At 34.8% G+C, this 15787-nt stretch overlaps 1 protein-coding gene across 1 annotated transcript; it reads right to left on the bottom strand.

Moving 5' to 3' along the window:
- Nucleotides 1-660: 660 nt before the first annotated feature.
- Nucleotides 661-13684, bottom strand: LOC136418124 (3'-5' RNA helicase YTHDC2-like). Its single transcript, XM_066404083.1, has 26 exons — nucleotides 13473-13684; nucleotides 12464-12656; nucleotides 11860-12016; nucleotides 11610-11800; nucleotides 10792-11008; nucleotides 10390-10571; nucleotides 10037-10335; nucleotides 9380-9552; nucleotides 9006-9146; nucleotides 8811-8942; nucleotides 8515-8756; nucleotides 7882-8055; nucleotides 7415-7572; nucleotides 7232-7351; nucleotides 6911-7034; nucleotides 6243-6342; nucleotides 6031-6187; nucleotides 5832-5970; nucleotides 5606-5779; nucleotides 5215-5392; nucleotides 4565-4726; nucleotides 4115-4363; nucleotides 1817-1972; nucleotides 1519-1757; nucleotides 1303-1460; nucleotides 661-1117 (listed from the first exon to the last, which is right to left on the bottom strand). The coding sequence occupies exons 1-26, from the start codon at nucleotides 13580-13582 to the stop codon at nucleotides 991-993; spliced, it is 4452 nt and encodes a 1483-aa protein (XP_066260180.1). The 5' UTR covers nucleotides 13583-13684; the 3' UTR covers nucleotides 661-990.
- Nucleotides 13685-15787: the final 2103 nt, after the last annotated feature.

Here is a 15787-nt window from a genome sequence, read left to right as displayed (position 1 = left end):
TTTCAAAACACGGGTCCCCGAGATATCGGATAATTGAAAAGTAGCAAAAAGTAGGTTCCTATTGGGACGTTGAAAGGAAGCTGGAAAAAACAATCGATTTGATATAAAATTTCTTTAATTCATTAAATCCTGAGAGCTCAAATAACAATAAGAGAATCTCGATAGAGACGGAAATTTCCATATGGAAAAGACAAAACTACCACAAATTGTACAACTAAATAATTGATTATCCTCTAAAATATCTGGAAGACCATAAGTTAAACAAGACATTAAATATGAAATAATGAAACAAAAATACACTTTCTTTTATAGTTTAAAAGAAGAAAAACTGGAACTTTGAATACATTTTTTTCATAAAAATTTAATGCAAAACCGCATATAAGGGCCAAGTTTAAAATTGACACAAAATATAATACGAACTTTGTCAGTGTCACATCGAGAATAATTGTTTACATACCGCTTTATGTCACTTCAATTTGCGCTCAAATATGGTCGTTCTATTTCCCAGTTCCTCACGTTGACAGTGTCTAATGTGGTTGTCAACGTCACTCGACTTTCGAATGAGTCCGTGGCGGCCATTACGATTATGAATAATTGAGGTTAAATAAATACAATTATCTATAAAAGATTAATGCTAGATTTAGAATAATAATAGATTTGTGGAACAGACAGGAATAAAATAAAATAATTAGATTGAGTTAAGAATTGAATACTTTGTAAAGTCACAACGTAAATAGCTGATGATGAATGTATAATTTTTATAAAATCTTACTATTATTTTGCAATTGATGAGTAAATTGATCATCAATCCCTATCATTTTGGTGGACTTTAGTATTACAAAAAAAATCATGAAAAAGCATTAAAAACAAATAGGTAAAACAGTGTCGACCGGTAAAATCGCCTATCTCTAAAACAGTCTTTATATCAATATTTGACCACATTAATTTCCTTTAAAAAAAATCTAAATTACAATAAAAAAAGTAGGCATTTTACAATTTGCCGCGAGTCGATTCAGAATAAATGCGCAAAAGTTCCTCGCCGATGTCGGTCTTGATTATCTGCCCGTCACAGCCCTCGTAGATCGGTTTGCCCGAGTTGTAGGGATTAAGTAAATGCCTTTCAGACAAAAAAATAGGTCAAGGTAAACACGTAGGAACACGATTTAGCCTAGATAGTCCAAAAGTGGATCTTGACCGAGCATATTTTCAGATTTTGAGGGATCACCGCCGTTTACATAGGAACCGACTCAACCAGATTAAGGATAAAAATAAAATAAAAATAATTTGAAACAAAAAACTCACCTTGTATTGTTTTTATTCAAAGTGGAGATGAAAATCCACGAAATAGTCGCAGTAGGCTTGAAATATTTCTTGCCGAAGTTCATACTTTTGTACTGGGCAATGCCCATAAACATCTGGATTTCCTTGACGAAAAACACCAGATAAATCTTCTTTCCTTTCTGGAAGAAAGCCATAAAATGTCACCTTCTGGAGGTGATAAGTAGGTCAGAAACTTACACCCTGGAAACCAATAACTTTCTTCTCGGTCTGAGGGGAAAACACCCACTTATAGGTCTTCTGGGCAATATCAATGTTCTTTTTTTCACGGGCTTTGATCAGCACGAATATCGGATCATCTGGATATTCCATCTTTTTCTCTATCGATGGGACTAAAGCGTTCGGAGACAAAGAAAGTGGATAAGGACTAAGTTGTGATTGATATTTTTCTGGTAAAACCGAGATTGGCGGTGGTAGACCTGAATCATGAAAAAAATCTGTGAACTTTCATTAAAAGAATGAAGTGTCGGTGACTCGCCTGAAAGACCAAAATGGGAATTTAGCATTGCCATGGGCAGCACTGACTTGTATTGGAAGCGCTTGTCCAGTCCTTTTACAATTTTCCGGGGAGTTGGTAATTGCATGGATCTGGGTAGGAAACGTGTTTCATTGAACACATTAGGAACCGCTCCTTAAAATTCACTTTAATTAGCTAACTATTTAACTGATAACTCTTAAATGTTCACAGAGACCCAAAAACAAACAAGCTACAAATCTCGTAGATCGAGTTTTCCTAATCCCGATATATTATGGAACATTCACCAAAAATTATCACGTTAGGAGGTTTTAGTAGAAATAGACTTTTTTACTAAACAACCGTTATTTTATAAGTGAGGGTGATAAAAAATTATACATAAGTCTGGAATAGGAATTTAAAAAAAAACTGTTCTACATTCTACAAAAGGTGTCAATTATTTTCAAAACAGGAACTTTCAACTGCTTAACACAAATGCCTATAAATGTGCTATTCGTGCATATTTTGTTCAAAATTGAATCGTTCAACGTAGTGGAAAATATCAGAAATGAGCAGTTGATAAGGGCTTTCTTTTTAAGTGACATTTTAAAGCATTCATTGTCAGTCAGATTTTTAAAGAATCTGTTCTCAGTCAGGTGACTGAGAACAGATGAATTTATCCAAAACAGGCCTCTGACATTTCAACACCGGTTTAAGTTTTTTTTTAATGATTACTCTTTATTCTAACGTAATTTCTATAAATGTTACAACAAGGGCACAAATGGTGTAGGATAAGTTAATTGATAAGTTAGCATTAAAATGTTCCCACAATAACCCAAAATCTCTACTTATAACCCTGACGAATACATGCACCTCGTACCGATACCCCAAGTTCTAGCTTCATCTATAGCACAAGTCTAATGATCGATATTTACCGTGTTTCCCATTCATATTATCAGTAACAATTTTGAGATTAACTTTAGACGGAGTTAAAACTTGGTTATGCAATCTTCTATGATTAAAAAACACCCAAGTTAAACCACACAAAATTCTAATTGAATATACGTACCCATTGGTTCCATATATCGCGATATTCCTCAGCTTTAAAAACCCAATTTTTAATTTCATACACTGGTATGAGTATAAACTATATAATCACACATGGCAGTTACGGAATTAGTTGGGCTACCGAATTGAAATTCACTCATGTTCAAATGAAATGAAATTATCATTTACCAAATTAACTTTCCATATTTCAAATAGGTAGAAATATTTAAATTCAAATATACATACATATATATTATTTCGTATCGTGCATCATATTACCCTGATTCGACCGGTGAACTGTACGCTTGCAAAAAAGCTGTAAAGTTTTTTTGATAGTTGGAAATGATAACAAACACTTCTTAAGTGATTCAATCGAGTGTTCGGGTGGTGATAAACACGATCATTATAATATGAAATAAACTAATAATTCAGATAATTGGCTGTTCCTTTGTTCCAAAAACCTATAGAATACGTGACTAGCGTAGCTGACATTTAGTGTGTGAAAGTAGGTGTCGCTAAAAACTGTTTTTTCCTTCTTTTCTTTAGAAAAGCATGAGGAGTCGGTAAATTAATTGTTATTTAGTAAGAGAAAGTGGGTGTTGCTGATGAGATCCTGTTCGCTTCTTTTTTGTTTTAATTTTAATTGTAGAAGACATGGTAACATGGTAATGTTCTTTCGTTACAAAAAAAACCATGATAAATCGTCTGCGCATTGAACGAATCAAAACGAAAAATCTGATTCTGTTTTTATTTCAATTAGACAGAAACCAACCTAAGAAAAAATAAGGAGAAAACTTAATAAGTCGAATTTTATTTAGAGTCAGAATGACTGATTCTAACAAAAAACTATAGTATTGTCATAATTATCATGGCGTGCCTATGGTAAAGTTATCTGAACTTTAATTTATTGATTCTGAGAAAAATTATCTGATCGGTTTTGTTCAACAGTTTAGCAGCGAAGAGAGCAATGTCAATATGCACAAAATTTGTAAAACAGTGTTTAGACATTTTGCAGGCAAAATTGACACAAAGTCTAAGAAAAAATTGAAATAGAAAGTGATGATTACACACGTTAATTGTTTTATTTATCACATCACAATATCACCTCATCTAATGTATCAAAATCCAAGATATTTATTCTACCAAGTTTGCGCTTAACTGTCCGTTTTAAAAAACTGATTAAGTGTCTTATATCGTTAATGGTGTCTGTTGAATAATTTATTTCTCAAAAACGCATTTAAACACTGACAAAAATTCACGAAATCAATCAAAAATGTCGTTTACCACGCCGATTCCCGCGACCAGACTTACCGCTACCGTTCCGCCCGGGTGCGGAAAACTCCGAATTGAATTGCCCAATTCCGGAATTGGCATTATGCCCGTTAAACCCATGGAACCGCTGCTGGGGTTTATTTTTTTGGTTCTGTGTTTGATTGAAGCGGTTAGAATTGTTGAACTGTGATCCTGGACCTTCTGCACCTACTGCTAACCCCCTCAAAAGAGAATTGACTGGACTGGGCGAATCTGAAATAGGTTTCATTGCAAATTTCAACAAACTAAAGTTTGTTTTAGAGCATCAAATTTTTTGTTCAAAATATTGAATAATGTTCTCAATACGTCAAATTTCGTGTATTATTTGTGTGAGCCGTGTCACCTATTAAAAAATCAATGACTTATGTAAGAAATTCCATAATCTAAAACTAGCATAAAAATGAACATAGCAACCGTTAACGTTGAGCTCCTGAAGACTTCGGGCTAAATCGCTGGTGTTGGGACCCCGACCTTCGAAAGCTTTAGAATTGTCAAAATTCTTTCTCTTGTTAGGCGGAACGTAGTGTTTGGACTTCTTGCCGCTCTCTATCGGATCTTCCCGACGATAGATTTTTCCTTAATGGAAATAAATGTTATTCTAATGCATAAACAATCTCAATTCGGCTTTGAAAGCAGCTATTGTCCCCCGTATAAATAATCGGGGTAAATAATGAGCAGTGACATAAAAATACATGCAAACATATGTAATTATATATGTATATACAATGTGGATATGAAGTATTGAACATATTAAATAAAATCTATACAGATGAAAGAAAAAATTGCTCAGACACGTCGACTTAAATTTATAAACGCGCAAATTTTGACATAAAAATTGTGATATCAAAAATTAGGGTTGCAATTTAAGAAACAGGGTGCGACGTCATATCTACGACTTTAATGATATTATGAGAAATCTTTTTATGTCAAAATTTGCGCATTTATAAATTAAGCTTGACGTGTCGGAGCATTTTTTTCTTTTATCTGTATAAATTTTATTTAATGTTGCATACTTTATGGCCACACCGTATATGTATATGTATATAATATAAAAATATAAATACCATTCTGATTCTCTGACGCACTTGATCTCATGCCGTTTCTCGTAATGGGAGCATTCGTACTTTCACTGTTCACCGTCCTAAAGAGGAATTTTGGCCTCTGGCCCACGTTGGACGGCTGCACAAAGCCACAGTTCTTCTCCTCCTTGTCCAGTACCGAGCGTAAAGTATTGAGAATAACCTTCAAATAACATAAAAAAATCGCGTTACCTATATAAAATGTCAAATGTTTCGTGGATATATGGTTTGTTGAAATGTGGTAAAATTTTGTTTAAGAAAAATTAACGTGATGCCAGAAAACCAAGAACGTTCTACGTAAATCACCTTGTAAGAGAAATTGCCAGCCAATTATTTTATTAATAATAATTAATTTATCTTTTTTTTTAAACCTCACCCCATTGGACTCAATCGAATGCCTCGGATTCAAAACGACGCTATCGACCAATGAATGCAGAGCCTGTCTCAGTTTAATGATCAAAGTATCACCAAAATAAAATTCCACCCAATCGTCCAAACTGACAGAATGGGATGAGGGATAAATCGAATTCACTCCGCACATAACAGCAACCTAAAATTTCTACAATATAGAAAGAAAATATTATTTTTCGTATCGTTATTACCGTTAATGGGGAGCAAACTGTAACCCCACGAATCAAAAAATTGCTCCTGTTCTTCACCATTTCGTCATAGAAACACCAGTGATCGTAGCGCTTCGCGCAACAGACGCTTGTGTTATGTATGGCTACCTTTTTCTCATTTCTAATATAAATTTTACCGTTTTTTCCAAAAAGATATACTGGCGTTTCAATGTATTCTTACCTTGTGGCCAACGCCACGCCTCTTTGAACCGGGTAAGCAACATTAGGGAAATAGGCGGCGCACATAATACCTTTCACCAAACCCCACGAGTTGCTGTTGTGGTTTAAATCATCGAGAGAGCGGGAACAATTAACGAAACCAATCGCCCGAAGTTGAGCTGAGGAGCAAATTTAAATAGTATTAAAAATAAATATAAATAAACTGATTCTTACATAAAAGCTGCCTTCTAGTGTCCAATACAGAGTTCATCGCCGACTCTGATATAAAATATTCGTGGCAAAATTGTCTAGATCGACCTTTCGTCATTTCGTCCTATTATCAAAAATTTCATTTACATTAATGGTTATTGACAGAATCAAATATGTTTTTTACTTCAAAACAATTAAAAATAATATATACAGTGGACGGCTTTGTTATGGAATAAATTTATTGAACGCCTTGTATATTATGACGATTTATGTCTTAAATGGTGCAGTGGAAAATAAGAATTGGCAAAGTCTAAAAAATGTTCTCTAAATATTTTACCTAATATGAAACATAATTTTATATCAAATTTGTTTCATAATGTGACCGGTCAGCTTTGTTCAAATTTATTAAAAAATTCCGGAATGCCATATTAAATATGTTTTAAACTTCATATAATGTATCTGTTTCAAGCTAACTAATAGATCTGCACTTTACCGAGGTGTTTAAACTCACACACACAAAGCACACAAACTAATATAGTAAATAGAGGAAACACATATTTGATTTCCTTTCTTTTCCGAGATTTTTTAGCAAGTTAGAACATCATATAGGATGTTTTTGAAAAGAAAAACAGCAAATATATTGCATTAAAGCCCTTTGGCGCACGGTCAAAAAATTATGGCCATTTCATTACCTGCCACTTCTGAAAGACCAGCAAATAAATTGCGTGATCACTGGCTACTCCATTCAGTAGCTCCCGTCTTTTTGCTGCAGCGGCTGTTCTCAGATTGGCTTGAGGCGGGAGCTGGAATGGATCTCTAAATAGAAGAATTCAAATATATGATTAGGGATCAGCACAAAAGTCAGGATGTCATATACATGTTATCTCTAAAATCTCAAAGTGTTGAGTTACTAAGAAATGAAAAAAAAAACTTTCATATTTTACGCCTCAAAAATTAAGGTCTTGCGGATACAAATTAATGCTAGAAACTGCTATTGTTTAATATGTACTTACTTGTGAGCCATGGAAGCGCATATCGTCAACATCGGTTCGAGGCACTTAAAAATGCACCCCAAGAGTAGCATTTTTCCTAATCTCGGCTCCAAAGGGAGATGCGTCAAATATTCACCCAACCTAGACAGTTTACAAATCGAAACCTTTTATAAAAATGTGCACAAAAAAGGACCATTTTTAAACCTCGTAAGTTCCTCTTCCTTGTCCAATGCTCCCAATCCTTGCAAATGTTCGATAGCGACCCCCACGGAGTTCGCCGAAGGTGGATCGAGGGCCAGAGCTAAGAAATTGTAGATGTTCATGTGATTTGGGGCGATAATTTTGGCGTGAAGACACAACTCCTGGAGAAAAAAATGCGTTTCAGCCAAATATATACAAGGGATAAGTTTTTTTATTGAATGATGCTCAGAAAATGGTAAATATTAAAGTTTCAGAATATTGCTTGAATTGTTTAATCTGTTAAAGAAATTAATAACGTCAAAAAACGATACGACTTACAACAAGTTGTCAATAAATGGATATCTGTTGACATTTTCTATCTACTACCTTTTCTTTTTTTCTTTTCCCTTTTTCTGTCTTTTCTGTAACTGCTAACAATTCGGTAAAGTATCCAAAACCGTTCCGAATTAGAAAAAAACACGAGTACTTACTTCCAAAGAGACTCGCAAAATTTCAGGAATTCGCTCCTCCGACATGTAACTGAATCGTTGTTTTGAATACATGCGAAAACAGAAACCTGGCATCACTCTCCCAGCCCTGCCTTGACGTTGCTTAGCGCAGGCCCGTGATATCCATTGGGATTGCAGAGACGACAACTTATTGTACTGAAAATCGTTTCAAATTAATAATAGATCTATTCCAATAGAACAGAAAACTAATTTCGGATCGTCAGAAACAGTTAGAAATATATGCAGAGTCCAATCGGTATGCTGCGTATATTTTTGCCAGTTCCAAATGGGTTTTCCTCTCTATTGGAACAGACTTTGACGCACTAAATTAAACTCTTGAGGACGTCCATAAAAACTTACACAAATTTGATTAAAAATCAACAATAGATGATGGACCACAAACGTAGACCTTAGTTAAGATATAAATAATTAAAAAAAGTTTTTGAAAATGAGTAAATAATAAAAGAATTTATGAAACTCGTAAATACTTTTAATGAGAGCACATTTTATATTAATGATGATCTGAAATCGCGCCTTTATGAATTGAATTAACTTTCGACCGACTGTAAACATGAGACAAAGTTATAGTCCTCTTAAAAATCAAATCCAACATACCGAATCATATACTTTCTCTTTGGCCTTGCCGACATCTATCACGAAGACAACATCTTCGACTGTAATACTAGTTTCTGCGATATTTGTACTTAAAATCAGTTTCCTCTGGTTAGCCAAAGGCTTGAAAACGTCCCACTGGTCCTTCATATTCATGCTGCTGTGAAGGAAAAATACACGATATTTCGAAGAGTTCAAGTTCGAATCGATAATGTGGTCGTTGCACTGCATTATTTCATCGTAACCTACGATAAGAAAAAATTGCGATACTCAAGTAATGATGAGATGGGAAAATTTGCCTGGTAGAAAAATCAATATTGATCCTGCATTAGAACGCGAATCGATGTACTTAATCAGCTCCACGATGAGATCATAGTCGATGAATTCGTCAGGCGTGGTCATATCGTAGAGTTGTCTCAAATGTTCTGGATCTAAGAACACGAGAGTAGAAATAAATAGACAAATTATTAAGTGTTATATAGAAACCTCCTTACCGTTACTTTTCGGAGAATTTTTATTCAACTTTCGACGCTCTTTCACATCATCTAAGAGCAATAAAATTTCGTTTCTCTTCGCAATCTTGGCATAATCGTACGGGGTTTGACCCATTTGATCAGCTATATCAAGACTGGCACCTAAAATTACCATTATTTTATTTCCCATTCGTTTTAAGACCAAATTATTAACTTCAAATCAATTTCCTAGAAGCGTATGAGACTGCGTATTAGGAAGATTCTTGGTTTCTATGAAAATGAACTTGAAATTAAGGTGATCAACACTTATAATTTGAGTTTAAAGTGCCGAAAAGTTCAAGTAACATTACCTGGACCATAGTTTCCTTGAAAATTATGAAATATTATTTAAGTACCTAAATTGCACAAAATGTTGACAAATTGTAGGTCGCCTAAGTGGCAGGCAACGGCCAATGCTGTCCATCCCGTTCCGGAATGCTGTTGATCGACCGACACGTGTTCGGACAAGAATACGTGCATGAGATCTGCTGTCGCTTCAGTAAAATCTTCGGTGTAATTGTAATTGTCACTGAAAGAGAATGCTTATTAGAGTTAATGTTCAGTAAATTACCAGTACAGTAAAGTTAATCTCTAGGATAATGGTTTAAATTTGGGTGACCTAAACCTGGCCGTTAGACGTTTTGACATCTATTGACGAATCGAATTTAAACCATAACTCAACAACTTCGGTTTAACATCTAAATCAAGTTAGACGATTATCAATTTGTATCAATTTTAGATCATTATTAATGTGCGGCACTGTATCGGTTTGGCATAGTTGATTCTGTTGATAAAGAAAATTCTCAAGTCCCCGTTTCTAATGTACGTCACCATTGGTGTATAAGTGGTTTAATATTCTAAGTTGCAAATTTTTAAATTAAAAGTAAATATTACCAATCATCATAATAAAACAATTACAGGAAAAAGCCTGTCATATTGCTTCACTAAGGGTGTACTAGTGCAGACACTCAATTTTACCACAATTAAAAGCAAATATTGTACACAAAACTCACCTTAAGTTCATATAAGTTTCCAAAACATCGTCAAAGTGAGCCTGATCCATATCCGACAAAGGCGCCGCCTTCTCGACGACGCCGGCGCCTGTGACGTCAGTCTGCTGCTGCGAATTCCGCTCCTCTAATTTCTTCATTGCCGCCCTCATTTGAGGAGTAACAAACTGTGTCATTCCTAAAATCTCCTCGATAAAGAACGTCTCAATTGGAAAAAGACGTCCGGGAATCGAAAGAACTGCGCTGGATTGGAAATACTCTTGGAATTTGGTAGTGTCCATGGTAGCAGACATTAGAATGATCTGTGTATTATTGAAAAATTGTTAATTGGTATTGGAGTTTTTCAGAAAAAAGACCTTTAGATGAGGGTATCGGGACAAGTTTTGTTTCAAACAGATTAGAAGGAAATCGCTGAGTTTATCGCGCTCGTGGATTTCGTCTACGATCACGTGCGTGATATTCCCCAAACAGTCGCTTCCGTCCATGATATTCCGCAAAAAGATTCCCACGGTACAAAACAGCAAATTCGTGTTGAAACCTGAAGACAAAAGTAAAATACCAAATTCGTTTCAACTTTACTCGTACATTTAGTAAAACTACAGAATAGACAAGAAATATTAAAAGCACGTGCTTACTAAATTCAATATTTTACAATTTGCATGTAAAGAATCATTAATCTGATTTCACACGTTTTTTCAATATGCTCTATTCCCAAAAACATCCGGTACATTGTACAAACAGTACAAAAATGTGCTTACTATAATTTGATTCAAGTCGAATGTGGTATCCAACGCTGCCCCCTACCACTTCGTCCCTCTCGTACGAAACACGCTCAGCAGCAGCAACTGTGGAAATTCTACGTGGTTGGGTGCAAATAATTTTGCAGGGCTGCTTCCGCAGATTAGCCTCCTCCATGATGTATTGTGGCACCTGGGTTGTTTTACCAGAACCGGTCTCCGAAGATAAGATTATCACCTAAAACGAGAATCTAAAAATCTGATGAGGTGCTAAATAACTGAAAATAATTTGTGAACCAACAGATAAATCCATTGTTAGAAGAGAAATTCAGTGTCAAAGCAGATATGTAAAATTTGAGAGTTGTTTTAAAACGCTGTTGTATAGCGACTTCGTTAAATTAGACCGCTAAAGAGATTACAGTGGCCATGACAGAAACAATAAAAATTCAATATGGCCCCTGGCAAGGAAACAATAGTCTTCTTTAATAATGAATCTTTCATTCACCACATTCACCATATGTTTTACACTAAAAATCAGGTAATTCATTATTAAAAACCAATTGCAACCACAGTAATAAACACCGATCCACACTTTATCACAAGTAAATTTCCGTCATTGTATACGAACCAGCAATTGTACAAATGTATCATAAATATGAAGAATTTGGTTCTTGAACATTTTCTCGATATATAACACGGAAAATTATAAATAATTTTAAATGCGTTTTTATACTACACAAGATAATTACATTATTTTCTGAGGAAAAAAAATGAAATTTTTAAAGATTTCTCTTCTCATGGATCAAGTCAAGGACACATGAATTTGTCAGTATATGTACCCTGTTAGATTCTATGCAATCCAAAACATTGCGCCTTTTTTCGAAAATTGGCAAGTTTTCCCTAATAGTCCGAATTGCGGGACGGTCAGTAGGCGGCCTTGGAATTATTGGCTTTGACTCTTGTATGAGATCATAGTTGGTTTCGACGCGTTTAATCGACCAATTACGATGAGGTTGCGGCGCATGCCCGCCTTGAATATTGTTCAAAATTCTGTTAAAATTAACATTGAATTAGGACTAAATTACTTACGAAATTGTTTATCAAAAATCTGCAATTGTGCGTAAATTTCATCACACACCGGCACTTGGAAAGACTGACTAGACAACAATTTCGGCTTCTTTGATAAGTGGAGTTGACGGTTGGGTTCTTTACCATGTGATCGAGATATCAAATTCATGATTTGAGCCTAAAAGTCAAGAGAATAGTATTATAAATTATTGTTAAAAATTACCCCTCAAAATAACTGTTGGGGAGATGTCACTGGCACTACATCCACATAACACATAACACAAATAATGCATCAATAGTGATGTTGCTACTGGAAGTCAGAATGAAGATTTGACGTACTGGAACATACTTAATAATTTAGTTCCCAAAGAATGTCAAGAAGGTCATTCTAAACCTTAAAATTCAAATGTTTTTTAGAACATTCAATACTATATAATGCAAATGTGTCACATATCTGCCCTTTCCTCAATCTCATTGCTTCTTGTGAGAAAACTTTGAAAAATTACAAAACATTGCTCTCACATGACCATGATAAAAGTCAAAAACCTCTACATTCTACAATGCCAAACACACTTTTGGTAACTATCATTCAGAAATGGGCAATTACATGACCAGCCAATCTTACCTTATAATGAACGTACTTCCTCTGCAAATTATTGTAGTCTGCAGGAAATATGTATTCACTCTGATCTGGATCGGCTAGAAAGCCATCAATAATTTTATCTATTTCAATTCTGAGATGTTCTGGAGTAGCTTCTTGGATATGCTCGTCTATAACTAAGTTGTTTTTGCTGTGTTTGCCTTTATTGACTCCAAACCTTAGAATAATTTAAATTAATTGGGTATTTGCATATTCAGTAAATATAAAGTACAGCAAAAGACGGGGTTTTTTATGAACAGAATATTGTTCAAACATTGTATTAATATATACATAATAGTTATGGGATATTTTCTAATGAAGTCTATTGTATTCTGTCTTGTGTAATATGTGTATAATAAGGTGATAAATGTTAACCATCTCTCATTGTAAGTGTAAAGTACCATGAAGAGCTTCCTTGACCCATAAGGGCAGAAGCTAAACAAACATTATTAGTGATGTCTCAAAAATAAGATGATTCTATAAAATGGTATATACGGAAAGAAGCCATTTAAAAATGATAGTAAGAATGTATACAGAGCATTGCTTAACTCAGGAATACTAATTTAAGATTGGAATTAAAAATGATCACTTCTGTGAATGTGGTTAAACTGAAATCTCAGATCATATCTTTTTTGAGTGTCCAATTAATAGAATATCCTGTTTTTGCATTTCTAATGCTCTCAATCCGCTAAAGTTTCTCTTTAGTGTGAAAAAAAATCAACATGTTATAACAAATTGTAAAAAAAATTAATTCTAATAATAAATTTAGAATCAATTTATCTCAGTCATCAGATAAGTGTTTGTATCTAGATTTTTTTTGGTGTTATTGTTTTTCCTTATTTATCATAATACCGATCACATCATTAACCAATAGGGAATAGAGTCATATGACGACTGTTAACCAAGTAGGAACTCTGTACAAAAAATGGGCAAGTTTTTTGCATTTGTGTTTAGCTAGTGGTGGCTAAATGTATTTACAAGACCTCCATCTTACCTTACATTCTCCCTTCGAGGCCGAGCTGAACTAGCATTTAAACGCTGGTTCGAGGGGCTGTCGAAGCCCTGCCTATGGCCCCTTTGGTGTCTTTCAAAATTGGCACTCATATTTAATGCAAATTTAAAATCGAAATAAATTATAAATTATACTAAAGTGAGACGGTGCAAATGAAATTTTCGATTCGCGATTAAACGTTTAATTTAAGATTAAATCGAACAAATTATTTGAATTTGAAAAAAATATTAAACACTTTGTATTAATTACAACAAATCTGTGACAATAAAAAAAACAAACATCAAATTAGATGGCTACCCAGGCGTCAAGTGTCATTAAGATTTAAGTTATTTGAGAATTTTAAGATAGATTACCAAGAATACACTCTCATGTATAGAGGGGCGTCACACACTCCCTGAGTATTAAATCCATAGCTGAAACAGTTTCTTTTTGGAACGAGAACGGCCCAATGTTCATTTTTATAGAAAATTATGATTATGTGGTATAATCGTCAAATTATTTTAAAAATCAAGGTATCCAAAAGTACTTGAAGGGTAAAAGGGCGCAAAACTGGAGCGCTTCAGGTGCATAAAATATTGGTATTGGTGAGCTATAAAAACAAACTGCAAGCTTCGGAACGTGTTTTGTTCTCCTCTTACGGCCATATGGAAAGCGCTTTAAGAGGGACATTATTTAAATTTTTTACTGATCAAAGAAGTTACTAAATAACAAATTAAAATAAACCTAAAAGGCGTTTAATGAGAGAAACTTCCTCTGGACAATTCCACTGGGCTCAATCAAATATTTTTATCTGCTTTGAGTCCAGGCGACTTGATAAAATTAACTTCAATAAAGAACCACTGACTGCTTGACTCTCAAGCAACTTCCAATGTTAAACCGAATCCAAACATTAAAATAAGAGGATACTTAAATCAGTTTTGATATACTCGGAATCATCAGTTCCAGTGTTAAACAGGTGTACAAATTATAGCTACTAATAGTCTTTCAACCTCAATTAACGCAATGTGTTGTTAATGATGGTTTAACAATAGCAATAGTGAGGAATTTCAATACTTACCATTATTTGTAGAACTGAACGAATCACCCGGAGAGTTGAACTGAAAGTAAGAACAAAGCCGAAAACTATACCGTTTTTAATCCATAAAAATCCGTTACTAAACAAGTGTCATTGCAAAATTGGAGGGAAAATTGTATTGTTTTTCAACTATCTCCATCTAGTGGCTGGAATCGAAATCGATCAAGAATGCAACTCTAAAACTTCCAACACCAACAAACCTCAGGCCATCCAGACTGACCACGAGAAACAAAATCGCGCTTCCCAAGACCGTCATCCAACTGCAGCTGACATGCGCATTAGCAGTCTAGGGGTTATGCAGTGAAGTCACGTCTAAAAGAGCTACGGGCAGCATGAAACATTGCAGGCTTTAGTATGTCAGTAACAATTCGATAAGAAGAGATCAGTAACAAATATTACCAGAGAGATGGTCCAAGGAGCTACGGAATATCCGAATGGGTTAATTAGGAAGGCAACGAATTAGGTTCTGGAGAATGCCATCCCGCACAAGGCGCCTGCTGTTGGACAGCGAATGACCTGGAGACAGACTGACTCAGGGCTGACCAGGAAAAAGCGACACTTGATAAAGAACCTCTACCCTATTCGAGGATAACTTCTTTCATCTGTAATCCCAGGTCCCTTCATCAGGAGGCTACTAGCCCTACCAACGCCAACAAAACATCCTTTTCCTTGAATAGCGAAAGAAAAGAGCCAGATAGTTTTCTGGTTTTTTAACTTAATTATTCCTGACAGGTGACGTACAATGCAGTCAATAAAGGAAACGGACAGAAGAGTCCGTCCAGGATAGAAGAGCGCCGAATAGACCCCTGTCTGTGGGGTATAGCATACGTAGAAAAAGAAAAAATCTGAAATATACAGGGGAATCCATAAAAAAACGGTTTTCTGGACCACCCTGTAACTTCGAAAATATTTAAAAATTTAAATTTGTGGAAATTTCAATAATTTTTATATTAAGCTTTTTTTCGAAACCTCACGGTTTTTGAGATAAAGTAGTGGACCATCTTACGTGGACCGCTCTGTACATGTACAGGGTGATTCAGGTTTTGATTGGGAAAATTTAATAGGCGATAGAACTTACAAGGATATTTTTTAAAAATCGTTTGAATTTCTATATAATTTCTCTGCAAATATAGGGCGTTGAATTTTCAAATTCCTTCCATTTTTTATTTATTGGTCCTACAGTTTTTAAGATATTTAAGTCAAATTTTGAGCATATACATAA

The sequence above is a fragment of the Euwallacea similis genome, chromosome 32, assembly GCF_039881205.1.
Source record: "Euwallacea similis isolate ESF13 chromosome 32, ESF131.1, whole genome shotgun sequence".
Lineage (NCBI taxonomy): Eukaryota > Metazoa > Arthropoda > Insecta > Coleoptera > Curculionidae > Euwallacea > Euwallacea similis.
The sequence above is the reverse complement of the archived record's forward strand: the minus strand, read 5'-3'. Positions and strand labels throughout refer to the sequence as shown.

What these genes read in the sequence shown, in the direction of transcription:
- LOC136418124 (XM_066404083.1), bottom strand. Translation starts at nt 13,582, where the DNA reads ATGAGTGCCAATTTTGAAAGACACCAAAGGGGCCATAGGCAGGGCTTC. An exon ending in ATTGCATAGAATCTAACAGG is followed by an intron (nt 11,009 to 11,609) that starts GTACATATACTG and finishes TTCTCGTTTTAG; the next exon opens with GTGATAATCTTATCTTCGGA. An exon ending in TCAGGAGCTCAACGTTAACG is followed by an intron (nt 4,364 to 4,564) that starts GTTGCTATGTTC and finishes AACCTATTTCAG; the next exon opens with ATTCGCCCAGTCCAGTCAAT.